This window comes from Salvelinus sp. IW2-2015, linkage group LG11 (assembly GCF_002910315.2).
Source record: "Salvelinus sp. IW2-2015 linkage group LG11, ASM291031v2, whole genome shotgun sequence".
In the NCBI taxonomy this organism is placed as follows: Eukaryota; Metazoa; Chordata; class Actinopteri; order Salmoniformes; family Salmonidae; genus Salvelinus; species Salvelinus sp. IW2-2015.
Genome location: NC_036851.1, coordinates 19,377,220 through 19,395,394, shown reverse-complemented (window position 1 = coordinate 19,395,394; position 18,175 = coordinate 19,377,220). Strand labels below are relative to the sequence as shown.

Below are 18,175 nucleotides of genomic sequence, written 5' to 3'. Positions count from 1 at the left end.
TGTGTATTATTGTACTAGGATGAGGTCGGTGTGTGTGTGGTGTATGTTACATGTACCTGGCTGAGGGTCGGTGTGTGTGTGTGGTGTATTACTGTACCTTGCTGAGGGTCAGTGTGTGTGTGTGTGTGGTGTTTACTGTACCTGGCTGCAAGGTCGATGTGGTGTGCGTGTGTGTGTGTGTGATTGTGTGTGGTCTTTGTACTTGTACCTTGCTGAGGGTCAGTGTGTGTGTGTGTGTGTGTGTCTGGTGTTACTGTACCTGGCTGAAGGTGAGTGGTGTGTGCGTGTGTGTGTGTTGAGTGGTGTGTGTGTCTTTTACGTACCTGGCTGAGGGTCGATGTGTTGTGTTGTGGTGTGTTACTGTACTGGCTGGGGGTCGGTGTGTGGTGTTGGGGTGTGTTACTGTACCTGGCTTAGGGTCAGTGTGTGTGTGTGGTGTGTGTGTGTTGTTACTGTACCAGGGTGAGGGTCGGTGTGTGTGGTGTGTTACTGTACCTGGCTGAGGGTCGGTGTGTGTTGTGGTGTGTGTTACTGTACTGGCTGAGTGGTCGGTGTGTGTGATTGTGTGGTTATTACTGTACCTGGCTGAGGGTCGTGTTGTGTGTGGTTGTTACTGTATCTGGCTGAGGGTCGGTGTGTGTGTGGTGTTATGTAACCTGGCTGAGGTTCGGTGTGTGTGTGTGTGGTGTTTACTTACCTGGCTGAGGTGGGTGTGTGTGTGGTGTATTCTGTACTGGATGAGGTGTGTTGTGTGTGTGGTGTTATCAGTGTACCTGGCTGAGGTCGGTGTGTGTGTGTGTGGTGTGTTACTGTACCTGGCTGAGGGTCGGTGTGTGTGTGTGTGTGTGTTACTGTACCTGCTGAGTGTCAGTGTGTGTGTGGTTTTTACTGTACTGGCTGAGTGGTGTGTGTGTGGTGTATTACTGTACCTGGTGAGGTTTGCTGTGTGTGTGTGGTGATCAGTGTACCGTGGCTGAGGGTCGGTGTGTGTGTGTGTGGTGTGTTACTGTACCTGGCTGAGTCGGTGTGTGTTGGTGTGGTGTTTACTGCCTGGCTGAGTGTCGGTGTGCTGGTTGTGGTTTTACTGTACCTGCTGAGGGTTGGTGTTTGTGTGTGGTGTATTACTGTACCTGCTGAGGGTCAGTGTGTGTGTGGTGTATTACTGTACCTGGCTGAGGGTCGGTGTGTGTGTGTTGGTGTATTACTGTACATGGCTGAGGGTCGGTGTGTGTGTGTGTTTTACTGTACCTGGCTGAGGGTCGGTGTGTGTGTGGTGTATTACTGTACCTGGCTGAGGTCGGTGTGCGTGTGTGTGGTGGTGTGTACTGTACCTGGCTGAGGGTCGGTGTGGTGGTGTGGTGTGTTACTGTACCTGGCTGGGTCGTGTGTGTGTGGTGTGTTACTGGTACCTGGCTGAGGGTGGTGTGTGTGTGTGGTGTGTTACTGTCCCTGGCTGAGGGTCGGTTGTGTGTGTGTGGTGTGTTACTGTACCTGGCTGAGGGTCAGTGGTGTGTGTGTGTGTTGTTGGGTGGTGTGAGGTGTTGTTGTGTTGGTGTGTGGTGTGTGTTGGGTGTGTGTGTGTGTGTGTGTGTGTGTGTGTGGTGGTGTTGTGTGTGTGGTGGTGTGATTACTGTACCTAGATGAGGGTCGGTGTGGCGTGTGTGTGTAATTACTTTACCTGGCTGAGGTTCGTGTGTGTGTGTGGTGTATTACTGTACCTGGCATGTGCGGTGTGGTGTGTGTGGTGTGTTACTGTACCTGGCTGAGGGTCGGAGTGTCTGTGTTGTGTGTGTTACGTACCTGGCTGAGGGTCGGTGTGTGTGTGGTGTGTTACTGTACTAGTGAGGTCGTGTGCGTGTTGTGGTGTATTACTGTACCTGGCTGAGGGTCGGTGTGTGGTGTGAGTGTGGTGTGATACTGTACTGGCTGAGGGTCATGTGTGTGTGGTGTATTACTGTACCTGGCTGAGGTTGGTGTGTGTGTGGTGTGTTACTGTACCTGGCTGAGTGTCGGTGTGTGTGTGTGTGGTGTGTTACTGTACCTGGCTGAGGGTCGGTGAGTGTCTGTGTATGGTGTGTTACCGTACCTGGCTGAGGGTCGGTGTGTGTGTGGTGTGTTACTGTACCTGGCTGAGGGTGGGTGGTGTGTGCTGTGTGGTGTATTACTGTACCTGGCTGAGGGTCGGTGTTGTGTTGGTGTTGTATATCGTGGCTGAGGTCGTGTTGTGTGGTGTATTACTGTACCTGGCTGAGGGCGGTGTGTGTGTGGGTGTGTTACTGTACCTGCTGAGGGTCGGTGTGTGTTGGTATGTTACTGTACATGGCTGAGGTCGGTGTGTGTGTTGGTTTGTTACTGTACCTGGCTGAGGGTCGGTGTGTGTGTGGTGTTATTACTGTACCTGGCTGAGGGTCCGGTGTGTGTGTGTGTGTGTGTGTGATAACTGTACCTGGCTGAGGGTCGGTGTGTTGTGTGGTGTGTTACTGTACCTGGCTGAGGGTCAGGTGTGTGTGTGGTGTGTTACTGTACCTGGCTGAGGGTGGTGTGTGTTGGTGGTTGTTTGTACCTGGCTGTAGGCGTCGGTGTGGTGTGGTGGTGTGTTACTGTTCTGGCTGGGGTCAGTGTGTGTGTGTGTGTGTGTGTGTGTGTGGTGTGTGTGTGTGTGTTGTGTGTGTGTGTTGTGTGGTGTGTTGTGTGTGTGTGTGTTGTGTGTGTGTGTGTGTGTGTGTGTGGTGTGAATACTGTACCTAGCTGAGGGTCGGTGGTGCGGTGTGTGGTGTATTACTGTCCTGGCTAAGGGTCGGTGTGTGTGGTGGGTGTGTACTGTACCTGGCTGAGGCGGTTGGTGTGTTGTGTGGTGTGTTACTGTACCTGGCTGAGGGTCGGTGTGTGTGTGGTGTGTTACTGTACCGTGCTGAGGTCGGTGATGTGTGTGTATGTGTGTTACTGTACCTGGCTGAGGGTCGGTGTGTGTGTGTGTGTTACTGTACCTGGCTGATGGTCGGTGTGTGTGACTGTGTGTGGTGTATTACTGTATGGCTGAGGGTCGGTGTGTGTGTGGTATGTATCTGTATCTGGCTGAGGGTCGGTGTGTGTGTGGTGTATTACTGTACCTGGCTGAGGGTCGGTGTGTGTGTGGGTATGTTACTGTATCTGGCTGAGGGTCGGTGTGTGTGTGTGTGTGTGTGTTGTTGTGATACTGTACCTGGCTGAGGGTTGGTGTGTGTGTGGTGTGTTACTGTACCTGGCTGCGGGTCGGTGTGTGTGTGTGTGTGCTGTGTTACTGTACCTGGCTAGGGGTCGGTGTGGTGTGTGTGTGTGTGTGTGTGTGTGTGGTGTTACTGTACCTGGCTGAGGGTTGGTGTGTTGTGTGTGTGTGTGTATTACTGTACCTGGATGAGGGTCGCTGTGTGTGGTGTGGTGTATCAGTGTACCTGGCTGAGGGTCGGTGTGTGTGTGTGTGTGGTGTGTTACTGTACCTGGCTGAGGGTCGGTGTGTGTGTGTGTGTGGTGTATTACTGTACTGGCTGAGGGTCGGTGTGTGTGGTATGTTACTGTTTGGCTGAGGGTCGGTGTGTGTGCGGTGTATTACTGTACCTGGCTGAGGGTCGGGTGTGTGTGTGGTGTGTTACTGTACCTGGCTGAGGTGGGTGTTGTGTGGTGGTATGTTACTGTATCTCTGAGGGTCGGTGTGTGTGTGGTGTGTTACTGTACCTTGCTGAGGGTCGGTGGTGTGTGTGGTGTTTACTGTACCTGGCTGAGGGTCGGTGTGTGTGTGGTGTATTACTGTACCTGGTGAGGGTCGGTGTGTGTTTGTGGTATGTTACTGTATCTGGCTGAGGGTGTCGTGTGTGTGTAATTATGTACCTGCGCTGAGGGTCGGTGTGTGTGTGTGGTGTATTATTGTACTGGCTGAGGGTCGGTGTTGTGTGGTGTTTGTATTACTGTATCTGGACTGATGGGTCGGTGTGTGTGGTGTGGTGTATTATTTGTACCTGGCTGAGGGTGGTGTATGTCTACAGTGTAGCCGTCCAGTTGGAGCAGCTCCACAGGCTCTGCTTTCTTCTCTCTGTAGCTGCACATGGCAAAGGTGTACTGGCTCACCTGCATCACAGGGGAAGGAACAGAGGGCTACTAATTATTTACTGTACACGTTATCTCATGGTGCTATTCCAGCTGCTATTTACCTGGTATTTCTCAAGGTAACGCATAGTAATACGGGTACTAGGACTTACAGACGAAAATGACATAACATTGGTAAACTGCCTAGTAATTACTATGTAACTACCATTTTAGTATACCAGGTAAATAACAGACTGAAAGAAAGCATTACATCTTATCAGTTCTACTTACCACTGTAACCTTGATCTCAAATATAACGTCATGTTCCCTAACCCAGGCCTTGGACACCTTGTTTGTGATAACCAACCGGGAGAGATGGTCACACAAGGGTTAATGAGCCAATCACCAGGCATAGATGGTGACCAGATGCTGGTCAAGATAGGCATATGGGAAAATCTCTGTGTGTGTGTGTGTGTGTGTGTGTGTGTGTGTGTGCGTGCGTGCGTGCGTGCGTGCGTGCGTGCGTGTGTGTGCAATAGTGAGAGAATGGAAATGACAGCTGTGTTGCCCACTCTTGAACCTCTAGTCAGTAATGTGTGTGTGAGTGTGTGTGAGTATACTGGGATAATCACATTATAATTAGATGAATGAAGTGGCCGATCCAGGGGAGAGGGGGAGCTGGTAAAAGTAACTTATGTTGATGAGAGAGAGTATGTGTGTGCTTGAGTGTGAGTGTGTATCTATCCAGGACTGATACAGTGATAAGCAGGCTTATTCTGCTACTGACAAGGACAGACACACAGAGAGAGAGATTGAGAGAGATAGAGAGAGAGAGAGAGAGAGCGAGAGAGAGAGAGAGAGGTGGGAGAGAATCAGAGAGCAAGGGTGGGCAGGCAGGGTGCTGTTGCCGGCGCCGTTGCCAGGGCGGGGTTGTGGCCCTGACTCTGTCACTCAGTGAGGACAGACGAGTGTGGTAGTGACACCCTGTCACAAGAGATAGGAGCCCGACTGCTAGGTGCCAGTCATGTCAAGGCAACCCAAGGATCTCAGCCAGTACCACGCTATTGTCACCTCTGCTGCAAGTGGCAGCTCTCACTGGCTGCAGCCTGCCTCTGTGTGACAACAGAGATTCACTGTCAGGGCTCTGATGAGGCCCCGGGTGGAACTTGCTGGGCCGCCGGTGCCACTACCCAGCTCCACGGTGCCCCCTTGCCTTCGGGACGTCCCTGGGGCACATCAGAACTCCCCATCTCCTTCCCACTCCCTCGCCTGCCTCTCTCTCAACCCACTTCAGCCTCACATTCCTCTGCCTGCTAAAGTTTGGACCTGTCAGGGCCAGGCGAGACAAACACACAGACAGAGACAGAGCAAGACTCTATGGGCCTTAAGGCTGGCTGACCTGCTGTCAAACTGATGGTTAAAGGATTCTAAATGACTTCGCTCCCTGATTACCCTACATGCTTTGCTCTTTTAAATAACCTTGTTATTGTTGAGAGCAGTGGTGTAAAGTACTTAAGTAAAAATACATTCAAGTACTACTTGAGTAGTTTTTRMGGGTATCTGTACATTACTTTACTATTTATATTTTTGACAACTTTTACTTTTACTTCAGTACATTCCTAAAGAAAATGATGTACTTTTTACTCCATACATTTTCCCTGACACCCAAAAGCACATTTTGAATGCTTAGCAGGACAGGAATATGGTCTAATTCACACCCTTATCAAGATAACATCCCTGGTTATCCCTACTGCCTCTGATCTGGCGGACTCACTAAACACATGCTTTGTTTGTAAATTATGTCTGAGTGTTGGAGCGTGTCCCTGGTTATCCGTAAAATAACTAAACATYGTTGGCTTAATAAGGAATTTGAAATTATTTATACTTTCACTTTTGCTTTTGCTACTTAAGTATATTTTAGAAATTACATTTACTTTTGATAATGATGTATATTTATAACCAAATACTTTTAGACTTTTACTCAAGTAGGATTTTACTGAGTGACGTTCACTTTTACTGATTTATTTTCTATTAATTAAGGTATCTTTATTTTTACTCAAGTATGACAATTGGGTAATTTTTACACCACTGGTTGAGTTTATAAATTGGATTGTGTGATGGGGGTGGGGTGGGGCTGGAGAACAGGCCAGCGATCAATGTGGTTGTTTGCCAGTATGTCACTGAGGAAACTCTTGACCATSATAGCCCCCCCAGTTGTCATACGGAAATGCTTAACATTTCACTCCAAAGCCAGCACATATCATCAGAGAGAGAGAGAACAAAGAGAGTGAGTGAACAGAGAAGAAAATAGAAAGGAGTGAGTGAGAGAAGGGGGAGAGAAAAAGAAGGATAGTGTGGTAGGGTGGCTGCTTCTGTCTGTCTTCGAGGACAGCCTCCAGACTGCTGAATAATTACACTTCACTTTGCATCATAAACATGTGGTTTGTGGCTCCAATCTGTTCTGTTGAGCAGTGACCTGTCAGGGCATTCAACTAGCCAGATACCACTACAGGCAGGATGAACTCTATCTGAGCGGGGTGGGGGTAGGAGGGGTCTGGCGAGAGCTTGGTTTGGGGAGCAAGCCGCTTAATTGTGATCCCTCGACTCAATTAAGACAAAACATAGTTTCACAGGTTTAGAGTGGCATTTTCGCCTCTCGTGATGGGACTCGCTCGGTTCAGCTGAGGCTGATGCCTTTGATACTGACGCTTTCCACTTTCACTGGGTATGAACAGAGAAAGGGGACTTACTTTATCACACAGGAATAGTGAGAGGGTTACATGGCATGAGCCGTCACGATAGCCATCTCATGGGATGTTCAACCCCTGACTCGTTCTTTTTTTCTCTGGCACACGTAACGTGTTTACAGGGTGTGTAATGACAGCTTTACACCTGTAGAATTCTGTTTACGTGTACCTGACGTGTTGTTGGTGTGTCGCTGCCATGGGTGGTGCCAGCGTCCATCACCTAGCACTGTAAATGATCTACTCACTCCATGTAATTAACAACTCATGAATAATTCAACAGGAAACGAATCTTCTGACACTGAAATAAATACCCCCCAGTGTAAACTGTGCTATTTATGAGTATCATGACAAATGTCAGTCAAATTAAATTCAGAAAGTGTGTGTGTGTGTGTGTGTGTGTGTGTGTGTGTGTGTGGTGTGTGTGGTGTGTGTGTGTGTGTGTGTGTGTGTGCCACATTCGGCATACAGCGCATGTGAGTTTGCGTTTTGTTATTTCAGAGAAGGAGGGTTGAACATCACAGAGTGCTGTTGGTGATCACATCCACAGTAGTTAACACAGCTAACTCACAACAAACTCAGAAATAAATTCTAAACATTTCTATGGACATATCTCCTCAACCAGCTGAAGTTGCACACTGTTGTCTTTTCATAGGCTATGAATCACACGTACAGTTTTGTAACTACTTCACTGCTGAATTTGTATTTTCAGGCAACACAAAGAACAAAGGGGACATACTATATGATGGTAAAGCGAACTAAACGTATTTGCCCTTCACTTTGAAAATATAAATCATTTTGCCAATTCTGAAGAACAATAACATTTGAGTCCATCATAAACACCAATAGAGTATTGAAGATCTTTGAATACTTACACGCGACTTAAACATAAACCAAAACAGAAGAGACAAGAAAAGTAAAAGATTTACAAATGAAATTATACACAAACATAAAAGCTATCGGTCTCTCTGAGAAACAGACTTGGCACAGACACACACACACACACACACACACACACACACACACACACAACACACACACACACACACACAACACACACACACACACACACACACACACACACACACCACAACACACACACACACATACACACACACTGTATGTACAGCTGGGAGCGAGCGAGACGAGCATTCCGTGGGCTCTTGTAGCTGCGAGTGCTAGGCCAGCCAGCGTACACTCTGGTTTGTCAATCGCCTGTCAACTCCTCGCTCTGAGACATATCCTCCCAAACACAGAGGAGAAAGTGTGCTTCTCCAAATGAGGCCAGACAGAAAATGGCTGCTACAGCTACACAAGCTCCTGACAAGAATTGGCTTAAACCTTCAGCACCCCAGTCAACTAGAGGAAGGCACGTACCAAAGCATGACAGATCAAAAACATAACATCTTACTTATTGGATTAGTGCTGACCATGGTTTCTTTAGTGGTCTTTTGTTCTTACCTGCACCAAGACATAGAATCTCTTCTTCCATCTCTTCCACACATTTTTACCAATAGCCCATAGGTACCTAAGTAAACAAAGCAATGGTTTAGTAACAAGTTGTGTAGTCTATGGTGGATGGCCTTTCTACAGAGGCTGCTTTACAATATTAAACCTTGCGTTGCATCATTATTTCATAGAGAGGTGGCATGCTGAAAAAGCATATACATTTTTCCTTTTACGTTATAATGAGCAATATATACAACACCTTGAGTGAATGGCAATTGGCGAACAATAGCAGAGAAGCATGTGTTACAGTACAAGGTCTCTGCTGACCTCTTATGGTAGAAAGTTGTTACTGCTACCTTTTACTGTGAAAAGGGTTTAGAGCTAGAATGACCAATCAGAGCATGAAGAAGAAATGAACATCTGAGGGTGAGGACCCCAGCTCTGACTGCCTCTGTCCGCTCCTCCCCCTGGCCGGGCTAGGGGTACCCTGGCTTGCCTGCCTCTGTCGGTGTATCCCTCTGGTTAGTTTAGGGACATCAGGGCTTCTCTCTCTGAATAAACTAGTGCCAAAGGAGCAGTGGGAAAGGGGGCTGAGGCTGGTACAGGCAGAGGCAGGTACAGGAAGCATAAGACCCAAACACAGGCTACTGCAGGGCCACCCCAGCATCACATCAGACCTCACAGGCCCTGTACAGGAAGCATATGGAGGAGAGTGAACGAGGGGGACAGGCGGCGCTCCTTAAAGCCCAGACACTGGGCTTCCCCCATAGAGCAGGACACACACACACAGTGGAGGAGATCGGAGGAGGGAGGAAGTTTGACGTTAACGTTTCCTTATGTCTCTGAGTTGGTGCTGTCACATCACTTACATCAATAGCCATTATTWAAAAAWATATATTTAACTAGGCAAGTCAGTTAAGAACAAATTCTTATTTACAATGACGGCCTAGGAACAGTGGGTTAACTGCCTTGTTCAGGAGCAGAACGACAGATTTTTACCTTGTCAGCTCGGGGATTTGATCCAGCAACCTTTCAGTTACAGGGCCCCACACTCTAACCACTAGGCTACCTGCCGCCCCACTGGCTTAATCACAATCATTATTTGCTATTTGATCTGGGGTGAGGAGAATGTCAATACCTTTTACTTGATATCCATTCATGACAGTCAGAATTCTTACTCTTATTCAATGTGCTCTTTAACATGGTCATGTCTTACATATTAGTGTGAGGCTATGAGCACTTTGTTAATGACTGATCCCAGGCAATGGCACCAACAAAGCGGTGAAATACTGAAGAAGAAGACTACCTTTTGTTATTTAGCAAACATTATGTAAGCTTGATAAATGCAGTACAACAATATTTGAGAAAATTTTAAAATGTCAGATGTCACAGTGCCAATTACATAGTAATGTTCAATGTATGTTGAAGATAATAGATTTAATGTTTAAGGTTAAAGATAAAGATAAAGGTTGCCTGCTTTGGTAACAGTCGATCGGCCGTCTGGAAGTGTGTGTTATGCACTAATGGTCGGCCCACTAGATGGCAGCATATCACTGCATCTGAGAAAGATATGATTTGATCTAGAGTTTCAGCGCAATGTAGCTTACCCACAGTGCTTCATGTTTTGTGGCTTGTCCATGCGGATGGCCAGTTTGATCTTCAGGTCACTGTCAGGGCAGCCTTTGGACACGGACATCTTGTGTAGTTCTGACTGTTTGGGACTGTTAGGGGTCGGATGGAGTACCACCTGGAAGCACAAAGACACATATCTATTATAGTCAAGTCATACATAAAACACACAGCCACGTAAGGTTGTATCAATGTATATGTATTTGTATAATGTATGTAATAGATCGTAACAATGTATACTCCCTATTCACATCAATGGCAACCATTTTGAAATCTGAAAAGCAAGTTCGTTGCTAACTGTGCCTATGTCTGGCTCCAGTTCTGTAGGCTCTTACCCTGCCAAGCTCTTTGTCCTCCAGGGCCAGGACTCCTGTGCTCTCAGTGAACAACTTCACCTTGACAGCAGGCAGGGGGTGTGTGGTGGTGAAGTCCCCCTGGGTCCCCCAGCTGAAACACACAGAAGACCATAGGGTGAGACGGGTTAAAGAGTGACATGACATTGTTTCACATCAAATGTGACCCATTTCAGGAAACTAGGCGCATGTCGAAGGTCACTACTTCACAGGAGAGCTGTTTGAACGTAAACTTWAAAAAAAAATCAAAATGCGTTTTTTGGCATGAAATGCCTTCTCGAACATGTGAACTTTCATGTGCCTTAATAACAAACTTGTATGCCATCTGTAAATACTAATAAAATTGCTAAAATACGAACCTAGTTGATTTAGATACAGAAAAAGTGAGCAACCTTCCTGTTAGCRATGATTGGCTGAGATAATGAGTGGGCTGGACATGCCGAAAGATGAGTTTGGATTGGTCTGCCATATAGTACGCTTCTGTCTATTTGAGCTGGTCAGTATGTGTAGGTAATCCTGTCTAACGCGGCTTTAAAAAAAATTATGTATTGCGTAGTAAAACTACAAGTGTTCCTCTCCACTTTCTGGAGGACCGAGTTTTGAAATCAGTGGAATACATGTATATATCTAAGGAGATGGAGAAAACACATCTCTGGATTACATCTTCAAACTAAGGGCAACCATGGCATCCATGACAGGAGAAGCGTCCATCCATGATAGTCTAGCTACAGAAAGTGGTTTCATTTCAAGTTAAAGTGTACTGTTAGCTAGCTAACGTTAGCTGGCTGGCTCACTAGCTAACGTTATGTGTATGATCTTATTATTCGTATCTCAGAGCCATTTGCTTGGCTAGATATAGCTTAATGTTAGCTAGCTAACATTGGACTCGGTTGGTTAGCTACCTGCAGATTCATGCAGGGTTGTAACATCATGAGTTGGGATTATGGTCCATTGTTTAGCTAGTTATCTAGCGAACATTCAAAGGCCATTTTCTCAAAAGTGAGGTAACAAGTTTATCAACTTTCAAAGCAGAATTACTTTCCCATTGTTCCTCAAATGCAGTGTATGATATGGCATTTTGTAGCTCTGTTTCTCTGCTTTTATCCAATGTAAAAAACACTATTTCAAATTTTGCTACATAAYACCGAATCAAGGCGGTCGGTCACAAATATTATTGGTTGCGTACACATATTTTGCATTTGTTATTGTGGGTGTAGGAAAATGCTTATGATAGTGTGTATAGACTAAATATGAATAGAAAAGGTGTACAGCAGTAGTTATATAGGATGAGCCTTGACTAGAATACAGTATATACATATAAAGTGGGTAAAACAGTATGTAAACATTATTAAAGTGACCAGTGTTCAATTACTATCTACAGTACATCTCTAAGGTGCAGGGTCGACTAACCAGGTGGTAGCCGGCTAGAAACAGTGACTAAAGTTCAGGGCAGGGTACTGGGCGGAGCAAGGCTGTAGGTGACTATTTAACAGTCTGATGGCCTGGAGATAAAAACTGTTTTTCAGTCTCTCGGTCCCAGCTTTGATGCACCTGTACTGGCTCCGCCTTCTAGTGGGGTGAACAGGTCGTGGCTTGGGTGGCGGAGGTCCTTGCTGATCTTCTTGGTCGTCTTGTGACACTGGGTGCTGTAGATATCCTGGAGGGCAGGCAGTATGCCCCCATTGATGCGTTGGGCTGACTGCACCACCCTCTGGAGATTCCTGTAGTTGCGGACGGTGCAGGAATCACTGCTGTACCAGGCGGTGATACAGCCCGTCAGGATGCTCTCAATTGTGCATCTGTAGAAGTTTGTGAGGGTCTTATGTGCACACTGCCCCCAGAATGAGGTGGAAACTGAGCTGCACTTCCTAACCTCCTGCCAAATGTATGACCATTTGGAGACACATATTTCCCTTAGATTACACAGACCCCAAAATAATTTGAAAACAAATCCAATTTTGATAAACTTCCATYTCTATTGGGTGAAATACCACAGTGTGCAATCATAGCAGCAAGATGTGTGACCTGTTGCCACAAGAAAATGGCAGCCAATTAAGAACAAACACCATTGTAAATACAGCTTATATTTACMTTTATTTATTTTCCCTTTTGTACTTTAACTATTTGCACATCATTACAACACTGTATATATACACAATATGACATTTGATATGTCTTTATTATTTTGTGTCACGTTCGTCGTATGAATCGYACCAAGACGCAGCGTTGTATGCGTACATTCTATATTTATTAAAGAATGAACACTGAACAAACTAACAAAACAACAAAACGAACCGTGAAGCTAATATGAATAGTGCAGACAGGCAACTAAACATAGAACAAGAACCCACGAACACAAAAMGGAAAATGGCTACCTAAATATGATCCCCAATCAGAGACAACGATAAACAGCTGCCTCTGATTGGGAACCATATCAGGCCACCATAGACACACAAATACCTAGACCTACAAAACCCCTAGACATACAAAAACCCTAGACAATACAAAAACTAGCATACCCACCCTCGTCACACCCTGACCTAACCAAAATATAAAGAAAACAGAGATATCTAAGGTCAGAGCGTGACATTTTGGAACTTTTGTGAGTGTAATATTGGTGCGTGTGTGTATGTGTGCATGTATGACAAACCCAGTGTATTCAGAATACACTCACTCTGTGATGGAGAGATAGCACAGGGGAAACCATGACGTCTTGACACCACAACCGCAATTTCATCATTCCAATATCATTCAGTATGCTTTTGGGATGCACCACAACCTACTGTGGACTATCTCTGAGCTGTTAGGTGTTTCTCCTGTGTGTGTCACTTCTCACTGATGTGCTGCATCACATTTCTATGTGGTCTCTTATCTGTGAAAAATATTATAAGTTTTGCACTTAAGTATTGTACACTGTCGTGGAATTATTGCAATCAAAAGGAGAGACTTTTACATTTCTTCAAAACAATCCAACTTTATTATTTAATTACTGCAGTAATGGAGCTTGTCAATGAACCCCCCCCCCCCTAGTTGATTCGTTGAGAGCTCAACGACAAAATATACCATGGCCTTTTATAGCAAAGATACAATCCCTTCAGTCTTCATGACAAACAACAGATGTATGGAATGGGTCACAAGGTTAAGATTTGTATGAAAGGTACTTATAATTCACAGCAAACAGTATCTGCTGTAAAAAACTGTTCTCATTGTGTAGAGACCAGGGTCTGGTCCCAGAGTCATCTCTCCCTGGTACCTTATAGAACGGAAACATTAACTCATGCTATGGAATGCGGTCTCTTTAGGTTTATCACCCAAAGACATCGTAAATCTTCTGTCAGTGTTAAATCTCCTAGAGGCCCATCCTCAGTAGAACACACACAGATGAGTGTTCTAACAACCCTTATTCTGTTGCATAAAACAACAATTTGATGCAAATACAGTATAACATAATCTTGCAATTTTGCTCTCACAACACACAGCGGCTACCATCCATGAAGCATTTCCCAGATGTGACAGCTCCACAGAGTGAGTATTCATTTGTAAGGTTTAACTACTATACAATAATATATATACACTACAGTTCTCTCTGCCTGCGGTGGGGGAGCACTGATACGGCAGAATGAAGACTAGTCTGTCCATCTCACTCTTTCACCCTCTCCATCGACCTCTCTCCGCACTTAAACTGTACGTTTTTCAATCATTTTGCATGGTATAAAATGACCTGCTCTAAATGAAACACAGTATCCATGACAGATCCCACCAACGCCCTGAAAGCAGCCCCATTATGACCCATTAACAACAACCTATCAGGCTTGATGTCCAGCATCTGTTGGATTGCTGCTTTCCATCAACATGACCCACATCCCTCCAGCCCAGTAGCCACTGCCTTGGCAGGGAACACTTTGTGACACAGTGTTACAATGCTTCTGAATCATGAGCCCTGTGAGTCATGTGTAATAATACATTGGGCTCTGCCACTATAGAGTAGTGTGTGGAGTAGTGTGTAAGGGCTCACCAGTTGACTCACCACAGAACGGCCTGTCACACATGCACACGTTCCAAGTCAACAACAACAACACTCTAGTGGTACTAGCCTATGTATGAGTCATGGAGAAAAGACTGCAATCTATTTCCCTGGGGTTTTTCCTCTGTTTGTCTTGTCAGAGCAGATTGCACTGGCAGAGTGCCGACTCTGCAATATTGACACCAATTGAGAGAGAAAAGATAATTTAATATAATAAATTACAGAGAAGCGTAATATTGCATGGATTTAAACAGAACAAATTGAATATTCTCCAGATGGTTTTAATTGTGTAGTATTTAACAGCATACATTTACATACAATTAAATGTCTGTAAATATGTGTTTTAAGCAAAGTAGCTGTCCAAAGCCTGGTAATTCTGTTTTTACATACCACCTGTAGATGGCAGTCTAAGAGCTTGCAGAAATATGTAGGTACTTTCACTCAAACCATGAAAAGGAAAAACCAYGGAAGCCAACATCATTTCATCCATGCTCGAAAGAATAAGAAAAGATGTTAGTGCAAAGTGATAAAAAGTGATAAACAAATGCCTTCATCAATGCTGTACAAATTCATTAGGAGAAGACACACCTGTTGTTCGTAAGAGGTGCAAGCAACTGGTTAAATAGATACCGGCGAATAGGGAAACAAAGGTCTCTTCTCAATGATATCTGTCCATTTGTTTTTATTCTTCTACATATTTCCTGTATACAGTATATGCCCTGGGCCCAGTTTTTCAAAAGTTGTCTTATTGGATTTCGGCAATCGGATAGGATTAAATGATAGCACTGGGTTTTTCAAAACTGAAAACAGATTCTGATCCTCCGAATAGGGATAAGGATTTAGTAATCCAATCTGACCTTTAATCAGGATTGTATTGAGCTTTTTCTTGATGCCAGTGGAAGGGTGGATTCAGGGTGGATTTAGAAAGGTGAAAGGCATTACAACCACAACATTTAAATGTAACTAAGGTGAGAAAGTTTTAAAAAACTTTGTTAGATCTGAAAATCAAAGGTTAAATATGTTAAATTGACTGCAGTAGGTATGTGGTTAGTTGTTCTATTGAGAAGTGTTAAACAAATGCATCTACTTAATGCTTGTAACGTCTGCTTCCAACTCACACTCTCAAACACGTAGATCCCCTGAACGCAGCTCACTTTCCAGCCCACTTTCCAGCTCACACTCTCAAACACATAGATCCCCTGAACGCAGCTCACTCTCCAGATCCCAATCACCTGAACTCTGATCACCTGTTCAGACACATGTATGTCATTATCACACACTATTTAGTTTAGTTCTTTGCACCCCATCATTGTGAGGTATTGTTTGTTTTGTGACACACGTCTATTCGGAGTGCTGTTTTTCTGGTAATTTAATCCTCCCGTGTATGATAGTTTTTGCCTGCCTCACTAATGCCTTTTGCCTATTCCCTGCTCCATGCCTGTACTTTAGCCTATCGGATTTCCTGTTATCAACCTATTGCCTGATCTCCCGAATGACTTTACTAGCCTTTTCCCTGCCTGTACTGTTGTCATTTTGAATCCCCTGTGTATGACCTTCTGCCTGCCCCTGGACCCAGCTACCTGCCTCCTCCTGTGGTCTTTTAATAATAAACACCTGCTGCGCCCTGCGCTTGAAACCAGTTCTATGTCTCCCATCGTGTTCATTACAATTCTAAGTGATATGCAAGCTATATTATTTTTTATCAAGTTACCTTTATTCAAGTAGTTTACTTTATGTGTTTGCCTATGAGTGTGTAGAAGTAGTACCACAATCTGTCTAGTAGATGGCAAGGTGTAAGCCTGTTCAAAGCAAAAAATCCAGATTCTGTGATCTTGATATTGTGGTATCTGGATCAGAATGATCCTATCTGATTATTTTCTGAAAAACCATCTCAAAAACAGCCAGATTGATTTGATCCTGGTTAGCAACAAAGAGTATTACAGAATCCGGATCATTCTGATCCAGATACAAATGTGAACATTTTGGCTGTCATTTTGGCTAAACAAAATGCTAACATAACTCACCAAGTACAGTGGATGGCAATATAGATACTTATCCAAACCACTGAAAATCTGGATTCAGTGATCTTGATATTGTGGTATCTGGATCAGAATGATCCTATCTGATTATTTTTGAAAAAACCGTCTCAAAAACAGCCAGATCTATCTGATCCTGGATAACAAAAATTGTAGAATTAGAGAATCATTCTGATCCCCCCCCCCCCTCAAAAAAAGTTTAGAAAAACCGGCACCTGATGATTCCCAATTCGGCAGTAACTAACTAACCCGTTCAGTACAAAAAAACGGTGTGCAATGTTCAATTAAACGGAAACAATGCTGTTTTGAATGACCTTTTCAAAAACTGGGAGGGGTTTAGTTGTGGGTTGAGGAACGCTTCAGCGTAGCCGTTGCCCTTTAAAGAGCAACTGAAGGCAATAGAGTACCACAGTATAAGTCGTAATACCCATAAAACCTAGAGGTCAAACAGGGAAAGGGTTCCAATAATTTTTCCCATTGGGGATTTTAGAAACACTTAATAAGGTATGTGTTTCATGTAGGCTTACCCTGGCGTAACGTTTGATAACCATTTGATAACCGTTTGATAACCGTTTGATAACTCTCGTTATGACTGGTTATTCTTTAAAAGTGCTTTCCTCACCATCTTAAATAGGCTTGCCCCATTCAAAAATGTAGAACCAGGAGGAGATAAGCCCTTGGTTCACTCCAGACTTAACTGCCCTTGACCAGTACAAACACATCCTGTGGCGTACTGCATTAGCATCGAATAGCCCCCGCGATATGCAACTTTTCAGGGAAGTTAGGAACCAATATACACAGGCAGTTAGGAAAGCAAAGGCTAGCTTTTTCAAACAGAAATTTGTATCCTGAAGCACAAACTCCAAAAAGTTCTGGGACACTGTAAAGTCCATGGAGAATAAGAGCACCTCCTCCCAGCTGCCCACTTCACTGAGGCTAGGAAACACTGTCACCACCGATAAATCCACGATAATTGACAATTTCAATAAGCATTGCTCTATGGCTGGACATGCTTTCCACCTGGCTACCCCTACCCAGGRCAACAGCCCTGCACCCCCCACAGCAACTTATCCAAGCATCCCACATTTCTCCTTCACCCAAATCCAGATAGCTGATGTTCTGAAAGAGCTTCAAAATCTGGACCCATACAAATCAGCCGGGCTAGACAATCTGGACCATCTCTTTCTAACATTATCCGCCGAAATTGTTGCAACCCCTATCACTAGCCTCTTCTCTTTCGTATCGTCTGAGAACCCCAAAGATTGCAAAGCTGCCGCGGTCATCCCCCTCTTCAAAGGGGGAGACACTCTAGACCCAAACTGCTACAGACCTATATCTATCCTACCCTGCCTTTCTAAGGTCTTCGAAAGCCAAGTTAACAAACAGATCACCGACCATTTCGAATCCCACCGTACCTTCTCCGCTATGCAATCTGGTTTCAGAGCTGTCATGGGTGCACCTCAGGCACGCTCAAGGTCCTAAATGATATCATAACCGCCATCGATAAGAGACAATACTGTGCAGCTGTATTCATCGACCTGGCCAAGGCTTCGACTCTGTCAATCACCACATTTTTATCGGCAGACTCAACAGCCTTGGTTTGTCAAATGACAGCCTCGCCTGGTTCAACAACTACTTCTCAGAAGAGTTCAGTGTGTCAAATCAGAGGGCCTGATGTCCGCACCTCTGGAGTCTCTATGGGGGTGCACAGGGTTCAATTCTGAGGCCGACTCTTTTCTCTGTATTATATCAATGATGTCGCTCTTGCTGGTGATTCTCTGATCCACCTCTTACGCAGACGACACCATTCTGTATACTTCTGGCCCTTCTATGGACACTGTGTTAACTAACCTCCAGACGAGCTTCAATACCATACAATCT

General features: G+C 44.9%; 1 protein-coding gene across 6 annotated transcripts in view; it reads right to left on the bottom strand.

The window, feature by feature from the left end:
- The window catches only part of LOC111969950 (calcium-dependent secretion activator 1-like), a 184,002-nt gene that overhangs the window by 74,613 nt on the left and 91,214 nt on the right, over positions 1-18,175 (bottom strand). For all 6 annotated transcript variants that reach the window (XM_070445576.1, XM_023996349.1, XM_023996350.1 and 3 more), the window contains exons 7-10: positions 10,217-10,328; positions 9,860-9,999; positions 8,265-8,331; positions 3,993-4,101 (exon numbers count right to left, since the gene is read on the bottom strand). In XM_070445576.1, the coding sequence (XP_070301677.1) occupies positions 3,993-4,101; positions 8,265-8,331; positions 9,860-9,999; positions 10,217-10,328 (428 nt within the window). The remainder of the gene's footprint in view (positions 1-3,992; positions 4,102-8,264; positions 8,332-9,859; positions 10,000-10,216; positions 10,329-18,175) is intronic.